General features: G+C 41.0%; 1 protein-coding gene across 4 annotated transcripts in view; it reads left to right on the forward strand.

Moving 5' to 3' along the window:
- MLH1 (mutL homolog 1) overlaps nt 1–24,087 on the forward strand; it is a 47,351-nt gene that overhangs the window by 18,496 nt on the left and 4,768 nt on the right. For all 4 annotated transcript variants that reach the window (XM_004419488.3, XM_087430693.1, XM_087430694.1 and 1 more), the window contains 5 exons: nt 496–649; nt 10,728–11,104; nt 12,793–12,941; nt 20,511–20,619; nt 22,535–22,598. In XM_004419488.3, coding sequence (XP_004419545.2) covers nt 496–649; nt 10,728–11,104; nt 12,793–12,941; nt 20,511–20,619; nt 22,535–22,598 — 853 coding nt within the window. The remainder of the gene's footprint in view (nt 1–495; nt 650–10,727; nt 11,105–12,792; nt 12,942–20,510; nt 20,620–22,534; nt 22,599–24,087) is intronic.

A 24,087-nucleotide genomic window follows, 5' to 3' on the forward strand; every position in this document is an offset into this window, starting at 1 on the left:
GAGGCAATAAGTTGCTAGCTGGCACGACCTCTAAACTGACTTTTGTATTACATTTTTGATGATAGAAAGTTCTCTCACGTATGTTCTTGTTTTGATCCTCATATAATACTGAAAAGTAAGTAGGGACAGGTTCCTGGTTACAAATGAGAAAAACGATCCAGAGAAGTGCCTTGCCCTAGATCGTGTAATAGAAAATTCTACTAATTCTGGAATGATGATAATAACAGCTGACACATAATAAATGTGTCAGGTACGTGCAAAGTGCTTTACGTGATTTTAATCCCCACCGTACAAATGATATAACTTACCCAAAGCTACACAGCTCTTAAGTAACATAGGCAGCATTTGAACCCAGATTGCTCAGACTTGACCTTGAAGTTTTGACCACTGTGCCATTTGGCCTCCCCAGGCCTTCTGGCCACCACATGGACCATGTGTGAATTTTTTCCCCATCCCCCACCATCTGAGATAATTGTTCTCTTTTTTTCCTTCCAGTTTAGAAATCAGCCCCCAGAATGTGGATGTCAATGTGCACCCCACAAAGCATGAAGTTCACTTCCTGCATGAGGACAGCATCCTGGAGCGGGTGCAGCAGCACATTGAGAGCAAGCTCCTGGGCTCCAACTCCTCCAGGATGTACTTCACCCAGGTGAGGGCCCTTTCATCCAGCTCTTTCTCTGATGCCTTTGCCACCTTAAAATGTGCCCTGTCAGACGTGAGAGCCCAGATTTTTGCCTGTTGCTCTAGGACTTTGTTTCCAAGTATTACTTTGATAGCTTTCTTTTAGCACTGTTTCCTTCTTTGAACCTAACTGTGAAGGTACTGTGGTGTTACCCCTGGGCCTGGAGTCATAAAGCCTGAGTTCTTCTCACTCTGCCTCCACCTTAGACGACTTCCTAGGAAAACGAGCTGTCTGAAACAAAGTAGGGCGCCTCTTCCGTGTGTTCTTCTCCACTGGAGATGTCCCCAAAGAGGCTGATCCCACATCCACGGGGCAGAGTGGAGGGGCTGGCCCCCAGGGAGGCAGTGGGACAGTGGAAAGATCAGGGCCTTTAGTGTCAGACCTGGGTTACCGCTGTGCAACTGACCTTCGCTGGCCTCCAGGTGTCCTTCAGTAACAATGGAACCAGTCATCCCCACACCCGAGGACAGTTATAAGCAGTGGTGAACAGCAGATGGAAAGTGTCTGGTACAGGGCCTGCCACCATTCATCTTATAATTATCCAGGTTCTAAGTGCTTATGATTCTAAGCTACTCTCGCTCTCTGAGGCCTCAGTTTTCCCATCTGTAAAAGAAGCAGCTTGGGTGATATGATCTCCAGTGTCCCCTCCCAGCCCTGAGATGATGTGATTCCAGGCAGCCCTTTATTCTTAGTGAAGATGTGTTCATCAGAAGCACAACAGACACTGAAACCAGTGATGGAAATATTTTCCCCATTAAATTACACACTGGGTCTTACAAGCAGAAAGTGGGCTTCTGTGAGACCCTGCTCCACAGAAAACTTCTTAAATTACCAAGCGGATGAATATTTCCCATAAGAACATTCACGCTTACCCACCTGGACAGAACCTAGGTGGGAAGTGGCATGGGCACTAAGCACTGAGATTGAACCCAGTTGGGGCAGCTCCACCACCCCTGGAGCCCCTGCACCTGGAGATTGTTTGGGCAGAGGGGGAGTGAGTCCTGTCACATTGCTGCTGGTGACACCTGAAAGGTGTATGTGGCAGGTAGGCAGGAGGAATTTCTGCCTGGGAACCAGCCCTCATTCCTCTGTTAACTTTTGGTAGGCTCCTGGTACCAACATTAGCCCCAGGTCTTGTCGAGGTAATAAGGGCACAAATCCTTGCAGTGCTTGTGGACAAGATGAGGACACACGTGCCCCCAGAGGGTTAATGGGTCTGGGGGGGAGCAGTGCCTGTTACATAGCAAGTGCTCGATGCCTGTTTGTTGGTTTGTGTCTGTTGTTGCTTACTTAGGCTCAATGCCCCTTGACTGCTTCTCATCCTCTGCCTCCCTCCCCAAATATGCACTAAGACCTCTCTATGGGTGAGTCCCATGTTGGGTGCGTGGGGATGCAGCACAGATGGGTTCCTGCCTTATCAGAGACGCTTGCAGTCTCCCAGAGAGTACATCCCATGAGAGAGAAAAACAGGGACTCAGGAATATGGAGGGGCACCTGTCCTAGACTTGGGCAGTCAGGGAAGGGAAGGAGGGATCTGGAGGCTGGGACCCCAAGGCGGAATAGGAAATAGCTGGGCAAAGGAGAGGAGGAATGAAAAGAGTCTTTTTGGCAGAGGAAAGAGCAAGGATAAAGGCCTGGGGGCGCAAGAGAACATGAGTTTGAGGATCTGAAAGTTCAGCATAGTGGATTACTCCCTGCCTGCCAATAGAATCACCTGGGAACCTTTTAGAAAATACCGATGGCTGGGCCCTCCCCAAACCAATAAATCAATCCCTGGGACTGGAGCCTGGGCATCAGTATTTTTTAAAAACTTCACCAGGTGCTGTCATGTGCAGCCAGGGTGAATCAATGCTGGGCCTGAGTGTGGGCCTCTTGGGGTTGGGGGTGGTGGCAGTGGTGACAGTTGAGGCTGCAGAGTTCAGGCCACATAGAGGAGTTTTTGTTGACATATTAAAGAGTTTAGACTTTGACTTGATGGGAATTAATGGAATCTGATTTGCATTTTATGAAGAGCTCTGGCTTTGGTGTGGAAAATGGATTGGAGAGGAGCAAGATGGAAACCCACAGCAATTAGGGAGAAATAGTGAGGATCTGGACAGAGGAAGTAGCTCCATTCACTAACAGTTGACCCATCTAGAATTGCCAGGACTTGGAAATGGGTTGGCTGCTGAGGAGTGGGAGGAAAGGCGCAAAATGTGAGATGAAGATGAGCAGCATATTGCCCGGGCCAGAGTGATTGTCCTTTGATCTGTCCTAGTTGAGGTCCAAGGAAATAGATTTGCCAGAGATCCTAGCGTGAGTCTGTGGCTTCACTGGGGAAAACCTCTTGGTTTCCCTCCTTGTCTTATCCTGCATGAGTCAGATTCATTTAGTTAGATTACATTTTATTTTCAGATAGAACTCTGCGTAGTCCTGACCAGTATCTTCAGAAGGAAAGTGGGTTTCTGGATCAGAGGGCCTGACTCTGTCTGTTGGTGTGGTGGCACAAGCCTTGGCACATTGCTGGGGGTGGTAGGATCCAAACTCAAAGCTGACCCTGCTCCTCTGGAGTCGTCAGAATACCTTCTCTCCCTGCCAACAGCAGGTCACCCCAGCTTCTGACTTTTGGCCATGGAGCTGCCTTCTGCCAGCTCCCCAGCTTGTGCTGTGTGCTCCACTGCCCAGGGCCAGTACAGTAAAAGCCCTGGTTTGCAGTGAAGCCATTTGGTATGGAAATCGGGAACCCTGGGGACTCTTGCAGTTTGTTCCAACTCCATCATATTGGATAAAGTACTTCACTTCTCTGGACTTTAAAATTACTGTCTGCAAAGTAGTTATGTTAATTTCTGCTTCCCCAAACCCACCTGTGGATATTGCACAGGCAAATGAAGTAAATACATTGCAAGGGTTTTAAATTGTCCAGGAAGAAATGAGGGAGGAGGGGAGTTAAAGAGTAGAGCTTTCAGGGCCAGCCCCGTGGCTTGGCGGTTAAGTGTGTGCGCTCCGCTCCTGGTGGCCGGGTTTGGATCCCGGGCGCGCACCGATGCACTGCTTCTGCAGCAATGCTGAAGCTGCGTCCCACATACAGCAACTAGAAGGATGTGCAACTATGACATACAACTATCTGCTGGGGCTTTGGGGAAAAAAAAAGGAGGAGGATTGGCAATAGATGTTGGCTCAGAGCCGGTCTTCCTCAGCAAAAAGAGGAGGATTAGCATGGATGTTAGCTCAGGGCTGATCTTCCTCGCAAAAAAAAAAAAAAAAAGACATTAGAAAAAAAAAAAGAGTAGAGCTTTCAGACAGAGGTCAAACTAAAGAGACCATCAATTCTGTATAGAAGGAGAAAGGAACAGAGAAGGACTACTAAAACACTGAGAAAAAAAGTTAAAAAATGGCAGTAAGTACATACTTATCAATAGCTGCTTTAAACGTCAATGGACTAAATGCCCCAATTAAAAGGCATAGGTGGCTGATTGGATAAAACACCAAGACCCATATATATGCTGCATACAAGAGACACACTTCAGGGGCCGGCCCCGTGGCTTGGTGGTTAAGTGCGCGCGCTCCGATGCTGGTGGCCCGGGTTCGGATCCCGGGCGCGCACAGAGGCACCACTTCTCCGTCCATCCTGAGGCCAAGTCCCACATACAGCAACTAGAAGGATGTGCAGCTATGACATACGGCTATCTACTGGGGCTTTGGGGGGAAAAAATAAATAAATAAAATATTTAAAAAAAAAAAAAAAAAAAGAGACACACTTCAGACCTAAAGACATTCACAAACTGAAAGTGAAGGGATGGAAAAAGACACTCCACGCTAATGGCAATGAAAAGAAAGCTGGGGTAGCAGTACTCGTATCAGACAAAATAGACTTTAAAACAAAAACTGTAAAAAGAGACAAAGAAGGGCATTACATAATGATCAAGGGAACAATCCAACAAGAGGATATAACACTTGTAAATATCCATGCACCCAATGTAGGTGTACCTAAATATATAAAGCAATTATTAACAGACATAAAAAGAGAAATAGACAGTAACACAATAATAGTAGGGGACTTTAACACTCCATTTACACCAATGGATAGATCATCCAAACAGAAGATCAATAAGGAAACATTGGCCTTAAATGACACACTAGAACAGATGGACCTAGTAGATATATACAGAGCATTCTATCCAAAAACCAAAGAATACACGTTCTTTTCAAATGCACATGGAACATTCTCCAGGATTGATCACATATTAGGCCACAAAACAAGTCTCCATAAATTTAAGAAGATTGAAATAATACCAAGCATCTTTTCTGACCACAACGTTATGAAACTAGAAATCAACTATAGGAAGAAAATCAGAAAAGCCACAAATACGTGGAGATTAAACAAAATGCTACTGAACAATGACTGGGTCAACGAAGAAATCAAAGAAGAAATCAAAAAATACCTGGAGATGAATGAAAATGAAAATACGACATGCCAGAATTTATGGGATACAGCAAAAGCGGTTCTAAGAGGTAAGTTTATAGCAATACAGGCCTATTTCAACAAACAAGAAAAATCTCAAATAAACAATCTAACAATGCACCTAAAGGAACTGGAAAAAGAAGAACAAACAAAGCCCAAAATCAGTAGAAGAAGGGAAATAATAAAAATCAGAGCAGAAATAAATGAAATAGAGACTAAAAAAACAATAGAAAAAATTAATAAAACCAAGAGCTGGTTCTTTGAAAAGATCAACAAAATTGACAAACCTTTAGCTAGACTCACCAAGAAAAAAAGAGAGAAGGCACAAATAAGTAAAATCAGAAATGAAAGAGGAGAAATTACAACAGACACCTCAGAAATACAAAAGATTATAAGAGAATACTATGAAAAGCTATATGCCAACCAATTCAAAAGTCTGGAAGAAATGGATAAATTCTTAGAATCATACAATCTTCCAAAACTGGATCAAGAAGATGTAGAGAATTTGAATAGACCAATCACCAGTAAGGAGATCGAAACAGTAATCAAAAACTTCCACAAAAATAAAAGTCCAGGACCAGACGGCTTCCCTGGTGAATTCTACCAAACATTCAAAGAAGACTTAATACCTTTCCTTCTCAAACTCTTCCAAAAAATTGAGGAGCGGGGGAAGCTCCCTAACTCATTCTACGAAGCCAACATTACCCTGATACCAAAACCAGACAAGGACAACACAAAAAAAGAAAATTACAGGCCAGTATCACTGATGAACATCAATGCAAAAATCCTCAACAAAATACTAGCAAATCGCATACAACAATACATTAAAAAGATTATACACCATGATCAAGTGGGATTTATTCCAGGTATGCAGGGATGGTTCAACATTCGCAAATCAATCAACGTAATACACCACATTAATAAAATGAAGAATAAAAATCACATGATCATCTCAATAGATGCAGAGAAAGCATTTGACAAGATACAGCATCCATTTATGATAAAAACTCTGAATAAAATGGGTATAGAAGGAAAGTACCTCAACATAATAAAGGCCATATATGACAAACCCACAGCTAATATCATCCTCAATGGTGAAAAACTGAAAGCTATCCCTCTAAGAACAGGAACCAGACAAGGATGCCCACTCTTACCACTCCTATTTAACGTAGTACTGGAAGTCCTAGCCAGAGCAATCAGGCAAGAGAAAGAAATAAAAGGGATCCAAATTGGAAAGGAAGAAGTGAAACTGTCAACTATTTGCAGATAACATGATTTTATATATAGAAAACCCTAAAGAATCCACCAGAAAACTTTTAGAAGTAATAAACGAATACGGTAAAGTTGCAGGATACAAAATCAACATACAAAAATCAGTTGCATTTCTATACACTAACAACGAAGTAGCAGAAAGAGAAATTAAGAATACAATCCCATTTACAAGTGCAATAAAAAGAATAAAATACCTAGGAATAAACTTAACCAAAGAGGTGAAAGATCTGTACACCAAAAACTATAAAACATTGCTGAAAGAAATTAAAGAAGACACAAAGAAATGGAAAGATATTCCGTGCTCTTGGATTGGAAGAATTAACATAGTTAAGATGTCCATACTTCCTAAAGCAATCTATAGATTCAATGCAATCCCTATCAAAGTTCCAACAACATTTTTCACAGAAATAGAATAAAGAATCCTAAAATTTATATGGAACAACAAAAGACCCCGAATAGCTAAAGGAATCCTGAGAAAAAAGAACAAAGCTGGAGGTATCACACTCCCTGATTTCAAAATATACTACAAAGCTGTAGTAACCAAAACAGCATGGTACTGGCACAAAAATAGACACACAGATCAATGGAATAGACTCGAAAGCCCAGAAATAAACCCACACATCTATGGACAGCTAATCTTTGACAAAGGAGCCAAGAACATACAATGGAAAAAAGAAAGTCTCTTCAACAAATGGTGTTGGGAAAACTGGATAGCCATATGCAAAAAAATGAAAGTAGACCCTTACCTTACACCATACACAAAAATTAACTCAAAATGGATTAAAGACTTGAATGTAAGACCTGAAACTATGAAACTTCTAGAAGAAAACATAGGTAGTACGCTCTTCGACATCGGTCTTAGCAACATATTTTCAAGCACCATGTCTGACTGGGCAAGAGAAACAATAGAAAAAATAAACAAATGGGACTACATCAAACTAAAAAGCTTCCGCACAGCAAAGGAAACCGTCAACAAGACGAAAAGACAACCTAACAATTGGGAGAAGATATTTGCAAACCATACATCTGATAAGGGCTTAATCTCCAAAATATGTAAAGAACTCATGCATCTCAACGACAAAAAAACTAACAACCCAATTAAAAAAATGGGCAAAAGACCTGAACAGACATTTCTCCAAAGAAGATATACAGATGGCCAACAGACACATGAAAAGATGTTCAAAATCATTAACTATAACGGAAATGCAAATCAAAACTACAATGAGATATCACCTCACGCCCGTCAGAATGGCTATAATTAACAAGACAGGAAACAACATGTGTTGGAGAGGATGTGGAGAGAAGGGAACTCTCATACACTGCTGGTGGGAGTGCAAACTGGTGCAGCCACTATGGAAAACAGTATGGAGATTCCTCAAAAAATCAAGGATAGAACTACCACATGATCCAGCTATTCCACTGCTGGGTATTTATCCAAAGAACTTGAAAACACCAATGTGTAAAGATACATGCACCCCTGTGTTCATTGCAGCGTTATTCACCCCTGTGTTCATTGCAGCGTTATTCACAATAGCCAAGACTTGGAAGCAACCTAAGTGCCCATCAAGGGATGAATGGATAAAGAAGATGTGGTATATATGCACAATGGAATACTACTCAGCCATAAGAAAGGATGAAATCCAGCCATTTGTGACAACATGGATGGACATTGAGGGTATTATGCAAAGTGAAATAAGTCAAAGGGAGAAGGTCAAATACCGTATGATTTCCTTCATCAAGTAGTAGATAATAACAACAACAAACAAACACATAGAGACAGAGATTGGATTGGTGGTTACCAGAGGGGAAGTGGGGAGGGAGGAGGGTGAAAGGGATAATTCGGCACATGTGTGTGGTGATGGGTTGTAATTAGTATTTGGGTGGTGAACATGATGTAATCTATGCAGAAATAGAAGTATAATGATGTACACGTGAAATTTATACAATGTTATAAACCAATGTTACTGCAATAAACAAAAAATTAAAAACAAACAGAAAAATAATAAATAAAAAATTGTCCAGCAAGAAAGATTTTCCCTTTTGAGCCCTTTAACTCTCTATTATTCAACTCTTTATTATTGAATATTTCTAAACACACGTAAAAGTAGATAATACAACAAATCTCCAGGTGCCTATCCCCCAGCTTCAACAACCATCAACATTTTGCCCAATTTGTTTTATCGGTCCCTCTCCCACTTGGTAGGGAAAGGAATTTTTTTTTTTTTTTGTGAGGAGATCAGCCCTGTGCTAACATCTGCCAATCCTCCTGTTTTTTTGCTGAGGAAGACTGGCCCTGGGCTAACATCCATGCCCATTTTCCTCTAATTTATATGGGACGCCGCCACAGCATGGCTTGCCAAGCAGCGTGTCAGTGCGCACCCGGGATCCGAACCAGCGAACCCCGGGCCGCTGCAGTGGAGCTTGCGTACTTAACCGCTTGCGCCACCGGGCCAGCCCTGGGAAAGGAATATTTTAAAGCACATTCCAGACATTTATTTTTTCCCTAGTACTTAATTAGGTATGTAAAACATTTTTTTTCCTTATTATCACAATGTCCTTTTATACCTATTAAAATGAATAGTAATATCATTTAATAGCCAATCCATATTCAAATGTCCCAGTTGTCCAAAAAATATCTTTTTATAGTGGCTTTGTTCAAATCTATCCAGTCAAGTTCCACTCATTATATTTGGTTGCTATGTCTTTTAAATTTCTTGAGTCTTTTTGAAACTAGAAAAATCACCCTGCATTTTTTTGTTGTTCCCATTGGCTTATTCTAAAGGTTTCCTATAGAATAATGCACATTTTGAATTGCCTGATTGCTGCTTCTTAGTGTTATGTAACTTGTTCTGATCCTCCATATTTTATATAAACTGGAAGTTAGATCTAGAGGCATGATTATATTACGAGTAAAAAATTTTTTTTGCAAGCATTCTTGATAGATGATGCCATGTACTTTCTATTGCATCCCAGCAGGAGGTGCATACTGACTTGTTATGTCATTTTGATGATAAGATTCATCAGTGGGTTCAGCTGGTGACTGACTGCCCAATTCCTTCATTGTGAAGTTCCCCATTGATATTTAGCTTAATGGTTTTGCTATTCATTGGTGATCATTACCGGTATCAGTTAATTAGGATTGCAAGATTATAATTTTCTGATTTAATCATTTTTTTCTGTATTAACTATAATTCTTCTCTATAGAATAACTTTTCCTCATTTGTTAGAGGTATTTGGTTATCCTGAAATACAGTTCATACTAGAAAGTAAGGATAAATGCTGAGTTCTATCTTTTTAATTATCAGTTTGCAAAGGAATGAATTGGTGTCCTAGCAATCTCCAATAATGTTTAATGACTTTTTCCTCTCTCTCTCTTTCCCTCTCTCTCTCCCTACCTCTCTCTTCCTTCCTACTTCCCCATCTTTCTTTTTCTCTTAGTATTTTGTCCCAGCTGTTAACAAAGAAATATAATTTAATCAGTTGTTGTCATTTTTCTTTTTGATACTCAAATTATGCCATCTTAGACCAGTGGAAGCCCCTTCAAGCGGGTGCTCCTGTTCTTTTGACCCAGTCCCATTAGCCTGATGGTTCCCTTGTTTTTGGCAAGACAAGATGTTGTAGGCTCACTCTGTACTTTCCCAGACCAAGCCCTAAAATTGGTCATTTCTCCAAGGAGCTCTGGTTTATTTTAGTGCGGAATGGTATTTAGAGACTATAATCTGGGATCAGGGGGTCCTCATTGCTACTGGGTGGTCACTGCTTTTAGGCCTTTCCAACAGACAAAGGTAGGAAATATGTGTATTTAAGAATAGACAGTAGAATGGTAGTTGCCCGGAGCTGAGGGGGAGGGACAATGGTGAGTTATTGTAATGGGCACAGAGTTACGGTTTGGGAGGAGGAAACACTTCTGGAGGCGGAGGGGTGGTGATGGTTGCACAACAATGTGAATGTACTTAATGCCACAGAACTATACATTTAAAAATAGTTAAATGGTAAATTTTATGTTATGTTTGTTTTACCACAATAAAAAACATAAAATCCTCTTATGGCAGCAAAAAAAAAAAAGAGGCAAAAATATGAGAACTTTACACTAATATTTCCATTTCAAACCAATTTTAAGATTATAAGGATTCTACTGAATTTTTCAATTTTATATTTGTATTTCTTTAATTTTATACTTCAAATTTTGGTCAGAGTTGCTTCTATAATAATACTTCTGTAATGATAATTATACCTGGTTTTAGCTTCTTTCTCTAACACTGCTCCATTTTGGGACCTGGACTTCTCTACTTCATATTCTGAGTCTTGCTCCTGTCTCCTTTTTTGACACAGACTTTACTACCAGGTCTTCCTGCCCCCTCTGGGGAGGTGGTTAAATCCACAACAGGTGTGACCCCCTCATCTACTTCTGGAAGTGGTGACAAGGTCTATGCCCACCAAATGGTCCGCACAGATTCCCGGGAACAGAAGCTTGATGCCTTTCTGCAGCCTGTGAGCAAGGCTCCGTCCAGTCAGCTTCAGGCCATTGTCCCAGAGGATACGACAGATGCTTCTAGTGGCAAGGCCAGGCAGCAAGATGAGGAAATGCTTGAACTCCCAGACCCTGCTGAAGTGGCTGCCAAGAATCAAGGATTGGAGGAGGATGCAACAAAGGGGACTTCAGAAACGTCAGAGAAGAGAGGGCCCCCTTCCAGCCCTGGCAACCCCAGGTATGGCCTTTTGGGAGAAGTGCAGCTTGCTTCCTTTGTTCTTTAATAATAAACTGCCTTCTAACTTGGACTTTTCATGAACCACTCGCATCTTCTCTCTGCCTGACTCGCCCTCTGCCTCCAGTGGTACAGTGCTGTGGCTTTGTCCACCGTCGGCCTTTGATCATGGCTTGAGAGTCACCCATCACAGTGGCCTTTGAAATATCTTAAATGTCCATGGTTCCAAGCACTAGTTAAAAAGACATCAGGAAAAAAATCAGAAGATTTATCCTTTATTTTTAGTAATGAATTTTAATAAAGCCTCAATAGCAGAGGTGGCTAGAGAGAGAAGCCTAAAATATCCAGAGGATTCTCTTTCATCCTACTCAGAGCTGCTTTCACTCCTTTCAGAAGAAACATACTTTCTCAGTTCAAATTATGAAACTCCATGAAGCACATGAGCTAGTGGTAAAACAGAGCTAGAGAAAGGGGGCAGGAACAATAATGACTGTCACTTAATTTTGAGCATTTCCAGTATACACTCTGCAGGTTCTTTAAAGACATCTCACTGAAATCTCTAAGGTGGATGTTCGTTATTTAATGTGTTCAGGTACTGAACGTGGAGCTCAGGTCAAGTCATTTGTCCATGGCTGCACGTCCACTTGGTGGCTGACAACCAGAACCCTGGCACTAATTGGCCATTGGAACTTGGACGAGTTACTTAACTCCAGTTTGTTCATCTCCGAGTCAATCTAGCAAGATGACCTCTAAGGATTTTTTTCCAGAGAATAATAAAGGATGCTAACATTTATTGAGCATCCACTATGTGCCACATACTTTACAGATATTATCTCATTTAATGCTCTTAACAGCCCTGCAGGGGAAGTATTACGTTTGTGTTTATCACTTGGGGAGCTAACATCATAAGCTGTTTACCACACAGCAGTCAAAGGAATCTTTTTAAACCAAAAATCAGATTGTATCACTCCTCTGCTGAAAACCAGTGGCTTCCCATTGCACTTGGGTTAAAAGCCCCCTGCTTCCCTCCAGCCCACCACCTTCCCTCTCCCTCGTGGTGCTTCGGCCACCCTGTTTTTGTGGCTGAACTCAGTGAGCTTCTTACCCTCTTTGCTCTCACTGTTCTCTCGGCCTAGGAAGACTGGCTTCTTGTCACTTGGGTCTCAACTCAGATGTCGCCTCTTATCAGAGGCATTCTTTGTCCTTGTTTTATTTTGCTCAGAGCATTTGTTGCTACTTAAAATGTTCTTTTTTCTGTTGCTGTTTGACTCCCCCGCTAGAAAGTAAGCATTGTGAAGGCAGGTACCTTGTCTGTCTTTTTCATGGCTGTATACAGTTGGTATTATAACAATGTCTGATGGCTGGATAGATGGAAGACTGAATGAATGAGACTCGGCAAAGCCAGCTCACTTGCTCAAGGCCCTGCAGCTCTGTGGGGCCAAGCTGGCCTCCAAAGTCCTGCTGTGTATGGTGGTCCGCTGCTGAGATCGGAGGGTTGTCAGATAAGCAGTGTGCCGGAGAACAGACGGATCTTGCTGGGCTGCCGCCAGCACGGGGATCCCCCCCAAAATACAGGGCCAGCACAGGGAAGCTGCTCCCTTCTCCAAAATGCATTACACAAAATTTGGCTGAGTTAAAAATAATAATAAAAAAGAATAGTAATGATCTGCCACTTCCTATCTTCATTGCAGAAAGAGACATCGAGAAGGCTCTGATGTGGAAATGGTGGAAGATGATTCCAGAAAAAAAATGACAGCAGCTTGTACCCCCCGGAGAAGGATCATTAACCTCACCAGTGTTTTGAGTCTCCAGGAAGAAATTAACGAGCAGGGACATGAGAGTACGTAAGTGCTGAGGTTTGCCTGGGACTCTGAGGGCCGGAACTGCTAATGTTAAGTTTTTGGAAATGAGAGAAGCATTCATGTCAGGATGGCCACTGCAGTGTGCTGAGCAAACCTCCCTTCCTTTACCCACAGCAGCAGCAACTTAAAGGTGATTTTCAGTTGAGAGAAAAGGAAGAAAAATAGTCTCTTGTTTTAATTAGAAGTAATCAATTTTCTCGTCAAACCACAGAAGTTAGAGTAAAGTAGCCATTTAAATAATCTTCAGTTTGTTTTTTGTGTTAGCTCAGAGTGGTGTAATGATCAGCAAAATTCTCATCCTTTGGCCTGAATGGGTTGTGTTATTGCTGAAAGGGCACAGGCGTTAGAGGGCCCTGAGTTTGCATCCTGGCACTGCCACTTCTACTGTGTGACCTCAGACTCATGACTTCACCTTTCTGTACCTCAGTTTTTCCTCATCTGTAAAATGAGATTAATTTTACCCTTGAAGATTCTTATGCTGATTAGAGTTCAAGTGTAAGTAAAACACTTGTTACAGAGTAAGAAGTCAGTAGATATTTTTATATCCTGGAGACAAAGTAATAAATTATCATCATCTTCCTCAGAAATAACTTCTGGGAATACCTGAATATAGAACTCTATTATGAGCCCTGTTACTTCAAAGCTAACTCTTTAGTTTTAGGAATTAAAAGGGGGCTAGTCACCTCCCAAGGATGAACTGACGCAGGGATTGAGGTGTGCAACAGCAGCTCGGCCCTAACAGCAGTCGTGTCCCCACTTGATGAGTCAGACAGTCATGCTCCAAGTGTAAACGTCATTGCCTGGGGCTCAGATGGCATCTCTGCACTTGAGTCTACGCAGTTCAGCCATGGCCTTTCCATTTTTCGTCTTTTACACATTTCTTGATTAAAATAGTTGAATTTCAACACTACTATAAAATATATCTTAAAATAGGACAATCTGGATTAACTTTTAAAGGAAATGAGTGGCTGAGGAGCAAGTTAGTACCCTTCCCACTAATCCTCAACCTCCTAAAACAGCTGCTCTGACTTGGTGGCCTCTTACAGTTTTTCTCTCTCTCAGTCACGGCTTGTTTGAGCGAATTCAGAAGGCCTCAGTTTGCCTCTCCTTGTTTGTTCTCTCTTTTCTTAGCACTCTGGGCCTTTGTCTTCATGTGGGGAAAGAGATAGGGTGTCCCTACACTTGGAAAGGGTAGAAACTTCCTGTGACTAAGGTTTTGCCAGTTGTAGAAATAGCTGCCAGTTGGCTTCTGACTTTTGTTTCCATGAAGATTTGCTCTGGTTGCTCTTTCCCTCTGTCATTGGCTTTCAAGCTGGGAGCTTTTAAAACTATTCTAAATAGTATAAGAAAGGTGGGCTGTTACTTGATTTATTTAGCAGCCTTCTCACAGTCGTTTTGACAGACACTCCCTCAGATTTGGAATTTACTGAGTTTTTTTTAAGGGTTTGTATCCCTCATACAAAGCAGGCTGTTTAAAGTTAGAATTTCAGTAAGTTCTGACTATAATTTCAATAAGCTGCAAACTATTTTCAGTGCAATATAAAACTAACCTGTATCAAGTTTGGTCAAATTTGGAGTCCATTGCTGAAGCTAAAGTGGTGAATCTAAATGTTCTAAAATTGTACATTCATGCACGTTATCTCATTTAATTCTAGAATAGTCTTGTGAGGGAGGCAGAGAAGATGCTGTTATCTTTATTTTAAAGATGAGGAAAATGGAATGGAAGATGGAGAGGACAGAGTAGTTGGAACATGCCAACAGTCAAAAGCAGGCTCAGGTACATGCCTTGTTGAGGGTGGGTTGTAACTGGCATGGCCTGCACGCAGGGAGGCTCACCCAATATTTAAGTGGAGAACTAGGTCCACTGCCTGTGCGGGACAAGCACACCATATGGTTCTGATCCCGTACACTGAGGCTGGTGTGTTCAGACATGCCGCCGGTGTCGGGCCTTACAGGGGGAGTAGCTGTCTATTGTGGGGAATGGAGTGAGCGCTTCCTTTGGAGCCAGAAGAACTCCACTGCAGCTCCTGCCAGCTACACCATTCTATAGCCAGTGGGAAATTCATTCAGCTTTTTTGGCATCCTTTTCCTGCTCTGTAAAATGATGCTACTTCTCCAGCCCTTACTAGGCTGTTGTCATGAACACCTAAGATGCCATGTGTGTGCTTTGTAAGCTCCAAGGCAGTGTTCAAGGGAAGGGACCTCTGCCTGGGGTCCTGCCGCTGGCATCTGGTTTACACCCACAGCCCCGGGTGGGGCAGGCTGGTTATCTGAGTTGGATGCTGTACAGTGATTTCTCTGAGGCTCGGATTTGGTGAAGTAGGCCACTCACCTTAATAGACCAACAGCCTGGCTGCTGCCCTATAGAGCTGTGCCCTTGGCCAAGGAAAGAAGAGATAGTTTCCTCATAACAACGTTCTTAGTTACACTGATTTGTGTGATTATTTCATGTGTGTTGTCTCTGCAGAGATCATGTCTGTTGAGCTCCCTGCTTCATCCTTGGTGCTCCCCGCTTCATCCTTGGTGCCTGGCAGAGTGCCTGGCATGTGGACTCAGTAGATATTTGCTAAAGGAGTGAGTAAATGATTGAGAGGAGCAGCATGGGAGGTGAAGCCCTAGAATCTTTATTCTGAAGGGGTGTCGAAGTTGAACACTCAAGCAGGCAGCTCTCTTGAATCGGGTGGACTTACCCATCCCTGGTGGGCACACTCTCAGTTAACAAAGGAGGGTAATTTGGGAAGGCCCACTATCCAGTCAGGTGCTCCATGGAATTCGGCTCATCTCAGGATTAGTAATGACTGAACTTACTTATTGCTAGTCTCATAATTTTGATCTGTTAACTAATGAGGCCAAGGAATGTCATAAGTTAAGATATTTGCGATCACTTGAATGTGAAATTGTGCTTATCTTGGTCTTTGGTGAACAGTCCTGGGTCTACATCCTCTTTGGTTTGTTACCAGATGACGGTTTCTTTTCATACATGAAATCAGTTCACATTTGTCAAGTATCTTCTGTACAAAAGGTGCCCTGCCAAGCCCTGAGGCGGAATGTGAGATAAATGAGCCATGACCCTGCGTTAAAGGATACACAGTGTTGTGGCGATTGTTTAGTGAATAACTGGCTGCAGCAAAAGGTAGAATGAGACATTGTGTAACAGAGATAGAAGGCCCCTGCTGCAGAACCCAGGGTGAGATCTGCCCGGGAGGGCTTCATCCCTGGCGACAGCAAAGGCACTGGTCTACCGGCACTGCTGTCAGACAGGCAGTCCAGCAGGGCGAGGAGCGTCTACTCTGCAAGTGGCCATTAGGAACTAGAGGACTGATCGCCCTTTCCTTCGGGTTTGGCTTTACTTGCTGCTTCTCGGAAAAACACGCTGAGACCCAGTGGCTCTTTTGTGAACTCAGATGTGTGGTTTGACTTTGAAGCACAGAAGGATTTTGTCCCATTTTGCTGCTGGGAGAATGGCAAGGAAATGCCCACAGACTTGTAGTGCCGAGGGAATATTTAGGGGAAGAATGAAATATAGATCCTTGCAGTCCTGATAAGAGGTCCAAGTAGCCTCACAAAGCCCTGTGAAGAAAAGCCTTGTTGTCTTTGTTCATTTCCTGCCTGTTTGAAAGAGCAGCTCTGGGAGCTCTGTGCCGAGTGAGCAGACGCCTCCTCCCTTCGCTGCCATTGCCGGCAAGGCTGCGCTTCAGTAGCTATGGATGCGTCAGAGCATTCCATGAAAAATCTGTATGGAAAAATCTCTGACCCTTTTTTAGTGGATTACACTGCTTTCTGTTTCCTCCAGTGCCTCATTATTCAGGATTATTTGATGTTCTCCAGCTTTTAAAATAATCATTTTCTGCCTACACAGAACACCCTGTAGAGACATTGAGTTTTCAGTGGGAACAGAGGGGAACACTTATTATAAAAATGAAGAAAATAAGCCTCTTTTTATGGAGAGGGCAGAGAGTGTTGCAGAACTTATGTAACAAAATGAGAATTCACTTGTGGAGCCCAAGCTTTAAATAAAAAAGTATAGTAAAACGTGATGTACAGGCTTATTGCTGTCCCCAGACCCTTGTCCTGTTGTCTCCAGCCCCACTTTTCTGCTCCCCTTTATGGTGGTGGTTTTACTTCTTTCATACAAAAATATATATACACACACACACACACACACACACACACACACAGATATATTAGTAAATACAAAATCATACTTATAAATTGTATGTAGGATTACAGAAAAAAACACATGAACACCTGCTTAAAGAAACAGAAGATTCCATCACCTCTGAAGCTCTTATTGTGCTTCTCTGTCCCATCCCCTTCCCTTCTCCCTGAGGGGTAACTATGACCCTAAATTTTTTGATTATTATTTCCTTGCTTTTTATTATAGTTTTACCACCCATACTGTAAGTATGTATATATACTTATATATATGTATATATATATACACCCATACTGTATGTAAATATACTGTAAGTATATTTCCGATATGTATGTGTGTATGTGTATACATATATATATAAAAAATACACCTGTGCTTGCGTGTATTCCTAAAACTCATCCACCTTGTTATGCTCTGGTTTCCTTTTTCTGTGTAATAGATTCCACTTCATGACCATACTGCGTGTTTATTCATTCATTCTCCTGTTGAGGGACATTTGGAGGACTCATATGGCCTCATCCCTGCCTCTCACACTTCACCCCTTTTCTCAGACATGAGGGGATCAAGGGCTGGGCACACTGATTGGGAAGCTCTGCCACGGAGTCTATGCTTAAGAGACATACTGCTGGCTCATAAAATAACAAATTGTTTTCCAAAGAGGTCGTCTGAATGTACAGTCCTACCAACAATGTGAAGAAATTGCATTTGCTCCACTTTTCCTCCAATATTTGATATTGTCAGCCTTTTTACCAGTTTGGTGTTTGTGAAATGGTATCTGATGGTGGTTTTTATTTGCATTTCCTTGGCTACTGCTAAAGTTAAGTATCCTTAACTTTAGTTAAGGATAGAAGTTAAGTTTCCTCTTCTGTTAAGTGCCTATTTAAGTTTTTTGCCCATTTTTTTGGTTGGGTTTTTGGTCTTTTCTAACTGATTTTGTGAGTTCTTTATATATTCTAGATAGTTATCAGTTACATGAAAATATCTTCCCCCAGTTTAGGGATCATCTGCTATTTTTTTATGAACACTTGTTTTATGAACAGAAATTCTTAGATTTAATGTAGGCAGATGTTATGAATTGTTCTTTACAGATTGGCTTTTTTCGTCTTACCTAGGAAATCCTTCCTAACTCTGGGATAATTAAAGATGTGCTCTTATGTTGTCTCCTCAAATGCTTATACTTACAGCTCTAGTCCACCTGGAATCCCTCTGTGGTGTGTGGTGTCAGAGCCACAGTTTCCATGTGGATATCTAACGCCCCATGATACATTGTTATTGTTAGTTTGTTTGGATTTAGCAAATATTATTTGCTCATAATTCTTCCCCTTAGACTTTTCATAGTCTGCCTGAAGCACATCCTTTAGTGGGGCCTTGGGTGGCAAATTGAGTTTTGCTTTGTCTAATTCATCCTTGCTTTGAGAAGTTTTTTTGCTGGATTTAAAATTCCAAATTGGCAATTATTTTTTCTTAGTGCATTGAAGGTGTTATTCAATCATTTTCTGGCTTCTGCTGTTGCTGCTGAAAATTTGGCTATCAGTCTTATATTTTATTACTTTGTGGGTAAACTCTCTTTTGTCACTGAGTGCTTCTAAGGTCTCTTTTCTTTAGTGTCTTGCAGTATCTCTGTGTGTCAGGTGTGGAGTTTGTTGGTCTTCCTAGAACTGAGGCTTGGTGTCTTCTATCACTTCTGGGATATTCTGATATTTTGTCTTCAAAGTCTACAAATCTTGTTTTTCCCCCTGCCCCCCGCCCCTTCTGGAACTTGAGTCATAGTATATTTATTATCCTGTATATTGCTTAAGCTATTTTTCATATTTTCCATCTCTTTATCTCTCTGTGCAGCATTCTGGATAATTTCTTTAGATCTAACCTTCCAGTTAATTACCTTGTCAGCTTTGTCTAATCTATTGTTAAGTCTATCTTGATTTTTAATTTCAATTATTACATTTTTCATTTTTAGAAATTTTATTTGGTTTTTTGGAAATTTCCTTGATCATTTTTTTTCTGCTTACATTTATTTTATTTTGAAATAATTTCAGACTTAAAATAAAGTTGCCAAATCAACACAAAGAATTCATGTTCACGTCCATTTAGATTCCCAAAAATGTTACATTTTATCATATTTGCTTCATTCTTTCTCTTGCCACAAATATCTTTCCTGAACCATTTTAGAATAAGTTTTTGAATTATTCTTTTACCCATAAATACTTCAGTATGTATTTCCTAAAATCAAAGGGCATTGTCTCATGTAACCACACACAATTATGAAAATCAGGAGATTGACATCAATGTAGTACTATTATCTAATTTACAGATCTTATTCAAAATTTGCCAGTTGTCACACTAATGTTTTTTATAGCAAAAGGAATATTGTCTGGAATGCAATCCTACACCACACGTTGTATTTCGTTGTCCTGTTCTTAATCACTTTTGATAGTTTCCTCTACTTATTCATTGTTTTAATACCTCTTAAGCATACTGAGCATACTTATTTTATCTTCTTTGCTGATATTTCCAATCTCTGAAACCTTTGCAGATAAGATTCTGTGGTTTCTTCTGGATTTTAATTCTTGGTGCCTTGTTTTTTTGTGTGTTCTGTCATTTTTTGACTGCTGGTTCCTGGTACTTCATCTGTGGGGAATTATTTGAAGCCTGGATTGAAGGTGAATTTCTCCAGAGAAAATTTGTATTTGATTCTGTCAGGGACCTGGAGGAACAGTCAGCCCTGGAATCAGTTTAAACTAAAATCTCCACTTAAGGTTTTCAGGCAACCTGCTTAGTGCAAATCCTGGCTGCACAAGTGTGTGAGGACTCGCTTATGGTTATACATTCTCAGGCATGTAGTTTTTTCTTTACTCCCAACACCAAGGCTTAAGGCGGGTCGGGAGTTTAGCTTACTGCCTTTTGAGGGGGAGAGGAGTGGGCGTGGGACACTATATATAGTATTTCTTTTCCTTCACACTGAGGGTGCACCCTGGGCAAGTCTCAGCTTCATGTGTTGGGGAAGTGGTCTCCTATTAAATCCCCCTTTTCAAACCATTCCTAGGCTTTTGGTTTTCTTTGTCCATACCTCAGAGCCTGCAAAAACTAAAGTTCATGAGGTTCCTTTGGTGTGTGTGGTGGATAAAGCTGGCTTCAGAGTTCTCATTACTTCTCTGGCTCTCTGCTTTGTCTTAGATTGTGATCTTGGAGTATTCCTTCATCTTTTGGCAATTCCTTATTGCATTTCGAATGATTAGTTATATTTTATTCCTCATTTGTGTTTGTTTCAGCAAGAGGTTCAGTTCAGGCATCTTTGCTTTTTTGTTCCCCGCAGTTCTGGTGCTTGGTGCTTTGGGCTGCAAAGGGGTGTTGTTGGGATGCTGCCATTACTCACTTGTTGTTTGTTTTCCAGCTCTCCGGGAGATGCTGCATAACCACTCTTTTGTGGGCTGTGTGAATCCTCAATGGGCCTTGGCACAGCATCAGACCAAGTTATACCTTCTCAACACCACCAAACTTAGGTAAATCAGTGAGTATGTGAAAAAAGCAGAGCTACCAGAAGAATGGTCCTGGAGGCACAGGCACAAAAAGCTGGGGAGAGGAGCATGACAGTTGGAAAGGGCCCAGGCTTTGGACTCAGACAGATGTGGTTTCAAATCTAAGCTCAACCATTTACCGTTTATGTGACCGTGGACAAGTTACTTTCCTAAACTGTGTCTCAGATTTCTCATCTGTAAATTGGGATATTACTACTTAACTTTTGTGAGAATAAGAAATGACATGGTAGGTACTCAGTGCTCAATAGATGTTGGCTGCTGTGAACCAGGTGTTGAGGGCTTCATGCTGGTAGAGAATTCTAACATCTGCTGTGTGCAACAGGGTACTGTGGGGGATGCGAGAGAGAAGACCCGATGCCTCCTTTCCTCCCCACTTGGAAAGTGTAGCAAAGGCTTACTCCTGCCACCAAACAAGCCAGTGGGTTGATGAGGACAGGAAGGGGGAGCCTAGCAGTGCCAGCTGCACAGTGCGTAGCCGACGATATTTCTTTGGATTACTTCCAGGGACCTTGGTGGATGAGCTCCTGTTGAGTCTAGAACCGATATGAAACATGTTCTCAAATCGGTAGTACAAGTGGGAGGGTGCTGCCACCTTGCATCTACTTGTCTATTATGGGACTCTTTCCCACTAAGCCTTGCTATGGCCTCACAGTGCTGCCTGGCCCTGTGAGTGGGGCAACCACTATGTTGCTTGGAGTTGGCACACAAGATAAAAAGCTATTTGACCTCCCTAACTTAGAAACTGCCCCAGTCCAGAAGCTTACTGTTGGCACACATACCTCCTTGGATATTCAGAACTCATTCCTCCTAGGCTTGGAAATCCTTTTGGTGCATTTGTATTCCAGGACCATTATCTTTGCTTTGAGAATCCTTGGGCTTGCACAGTGAGCTGACTCTTATTAATTTGTTGGGAATTCTACTACCCTTGTTTTTTCTTTTCCAGCATATCTATGCACATGATTTCCAAGGCTCCAAATCACAGTTGTGTTCAGGTTCTTTCATTTTACACATATAAATCCAGGCCAGTGTCAGAATTTCAGCTGTTAATAAATGTGAATGGTTTCTTAGTGAGAAGGTAAAGAAACAGAGTGCAGTGTCTAGATTCAACTCCTTCCTTGCCCACTTTACTAACTCTGACCTGGGACAAGTCAGTTACTCACTTGGTGCCTCAGTTTCCCCATCGTAATGCAGGCATAGCAAATGCTTTGGCTGCTTTGATAATGAAGTCTTTAAACAAGACCTATATAGTTCAGATTGCTCTAAGAACTATAAAGTACCATTTATTTCAATTCTGTGTTTTCGTAAGTAGTTCCGTATATTTTATTCTACTTCACAGCTGCTTTTGGAATGTTGCCAGCCAGTGCATCATCCTCAGCCATATACCAGTGTGGTCTAATTCTGCCTTATGTCCACTTCTGATTGTTTAGGAAGTCTCCCTGCCCTCCCTATACATTCCATATCATTTTTAATGGTGAGTTGTAAAAAAAAAAAAACCAACTGATTTATAGGATTCTTTTCTAAGTAGGGAAAAGGTAAGCAAACAAAAACTCCTTAAATTTCACTACAGAGTGTCAGAAACCTTTGACAGCACCAGTGGGGTGGGGACAGAGCATGAGTGATAACAAGCCAGACTTGGTCTCTGTGCTCTGACCTGCGTGTGGAGGCTGGCCAGCCAAACCCTGGCTGGAGCACACACTGGAATCCCAGCTGTCTGGAGGAATAGGAGATCTTGGTAGACTGTTAAAAAGGTTAAAAAAGGCAGAACCATCTCCTTGTCCCATCCATGTTTCAGGGGTTATTTCTCCCATTTTGTCCCTACTGGTTAGCTCTCAAGCATGGATTCAGCTTTTCCTTAAAGTGACTTCATTTTTATTTTCAGTGAAGAACTGTTCTACCAGATACTCATTTATGATTTTGCCAATTTTGGTGTTCTGAGGTTATTGGTAAGTTTATTTCCTGCTTCTCATTTCTGACACTTCAACAACTGGTCATTTCTAAAAATAATAGCTCTATCCTAATATCTTATTTGTAGCATATTAAATTTTTCTAAATATGCTTAGGATAGTTTCTGTATTATATGATTTGCAGATAGAAATATCTTTAATTATAATTTTATACAAAGCAGAACAGTCATTTGGTAGCCAATTTAAATGTTTATTATTATTATAGAAATTAATACATACCTACTTAAGAAAACTTGGAAAAAGATAAAAATAGAAATAAACATTCTCTAAAGCTCTGACACAAACACAACTCCAACTAACGATTTTATAGTCCATTTCTTCCAAGACCTTTTCATTGCCTAATTTTAATTTAGAGTTTAAATTATACTACCTATGTAGTTTCATATCTTCTTTTTACATTTGACATACTCTACAAAAAAGCGTTCTGGAATTTTTATTGGGATTGTGTTTAATCTGCAGATCAATTTGGGAAGAAAATCTTTTGTTAGGTTTATTCCTTAGTATTTCACATTTTTTGATGCTATTGTAAATGGCATTTTTTAAAAATTTCCGTTTGTTGCTAGTATATAGAAATACAAGTGTTTTTGTACACTGATCTTTTATCTTGCAACCAAGTTAAAACCAAATTCTAGTAGCTTTTTATAGATTCTTTCCAATTTTCTACATAGAGCATCATAGTATCTGTGAATAAGAACAGTTTTATTTCTTCCTGTCCAATCTGGATGCCTTTCCTTTCTTTCTCCTGCCTGATTGCACTGGCTAGAACATTAGGACAGTGTAGAAAGAAGTGGTGAGAATGGAAATTCTTCTCTTGTTCTGATCTTAGGGGAAGGGTGTTCAGTCTTTCACCATTCAGTGTTCTTTCCGCCATGGGTAGGTTTTTTTGTAGTTGCCCCTTATGAGGTTCAGGAAGTTCCCTTCTATTCCCTGTTTGCTTAGAGTTTTTATTCAGGAACGGATGTTGAATTTTTTCAAATGCTTTTTCTGCATCTGTTAAGATAATTGTATGATTTTTCTTTTTTAGTTTGTTAATATAGTGAATTACATTGATTGATTTTCATATATTAAACCAGTCTTGCATTCCTGGGATGAACCCTGCTTGTACATGGTATATTATACTTTTTATATATTATTGGAATTGATTTGCTAAAATTTTATTTACAATTCTTACATTTATGTTCATGAATGATACTGGTTTGTCATTTTCTTATAGTGTCTTTGTCTGGTTTTGGTATCAGGGTAATATTGGCCTTATAGAATGAGTTGGGAAGTATCCTATCTTTCCCATCTTCTGAAAGAGTTTGTGTAGAATTGATGTTTATTCCTTAAATGTTTGGTAGAATTCACCAGTGAAGCCATCTGGGCCTGGAGATGTCCTCATAGGAAGATTGTTAACTAAAAATTCTATTTCTTTCATAGATACAGTGCTATTCAAGTTAACTTTTTCCTCTTGAGTGAGCCTTGGTAT

Source organism: Ceratotherium simum, chromosome 5 (assembly GCF_057802395.1).
Source record: "Ceratotherium simum simum isolate JZ-2026a chromosome 5, ASM5780239v1, whole genome shotgun sequence".
Lineage (NCBI taxonomy): Eukaryota > Metazoa > Chordata > Mammalia > Perissodactyla > Rhinocerotidae > Ceratotherium > Ceratotherium simum.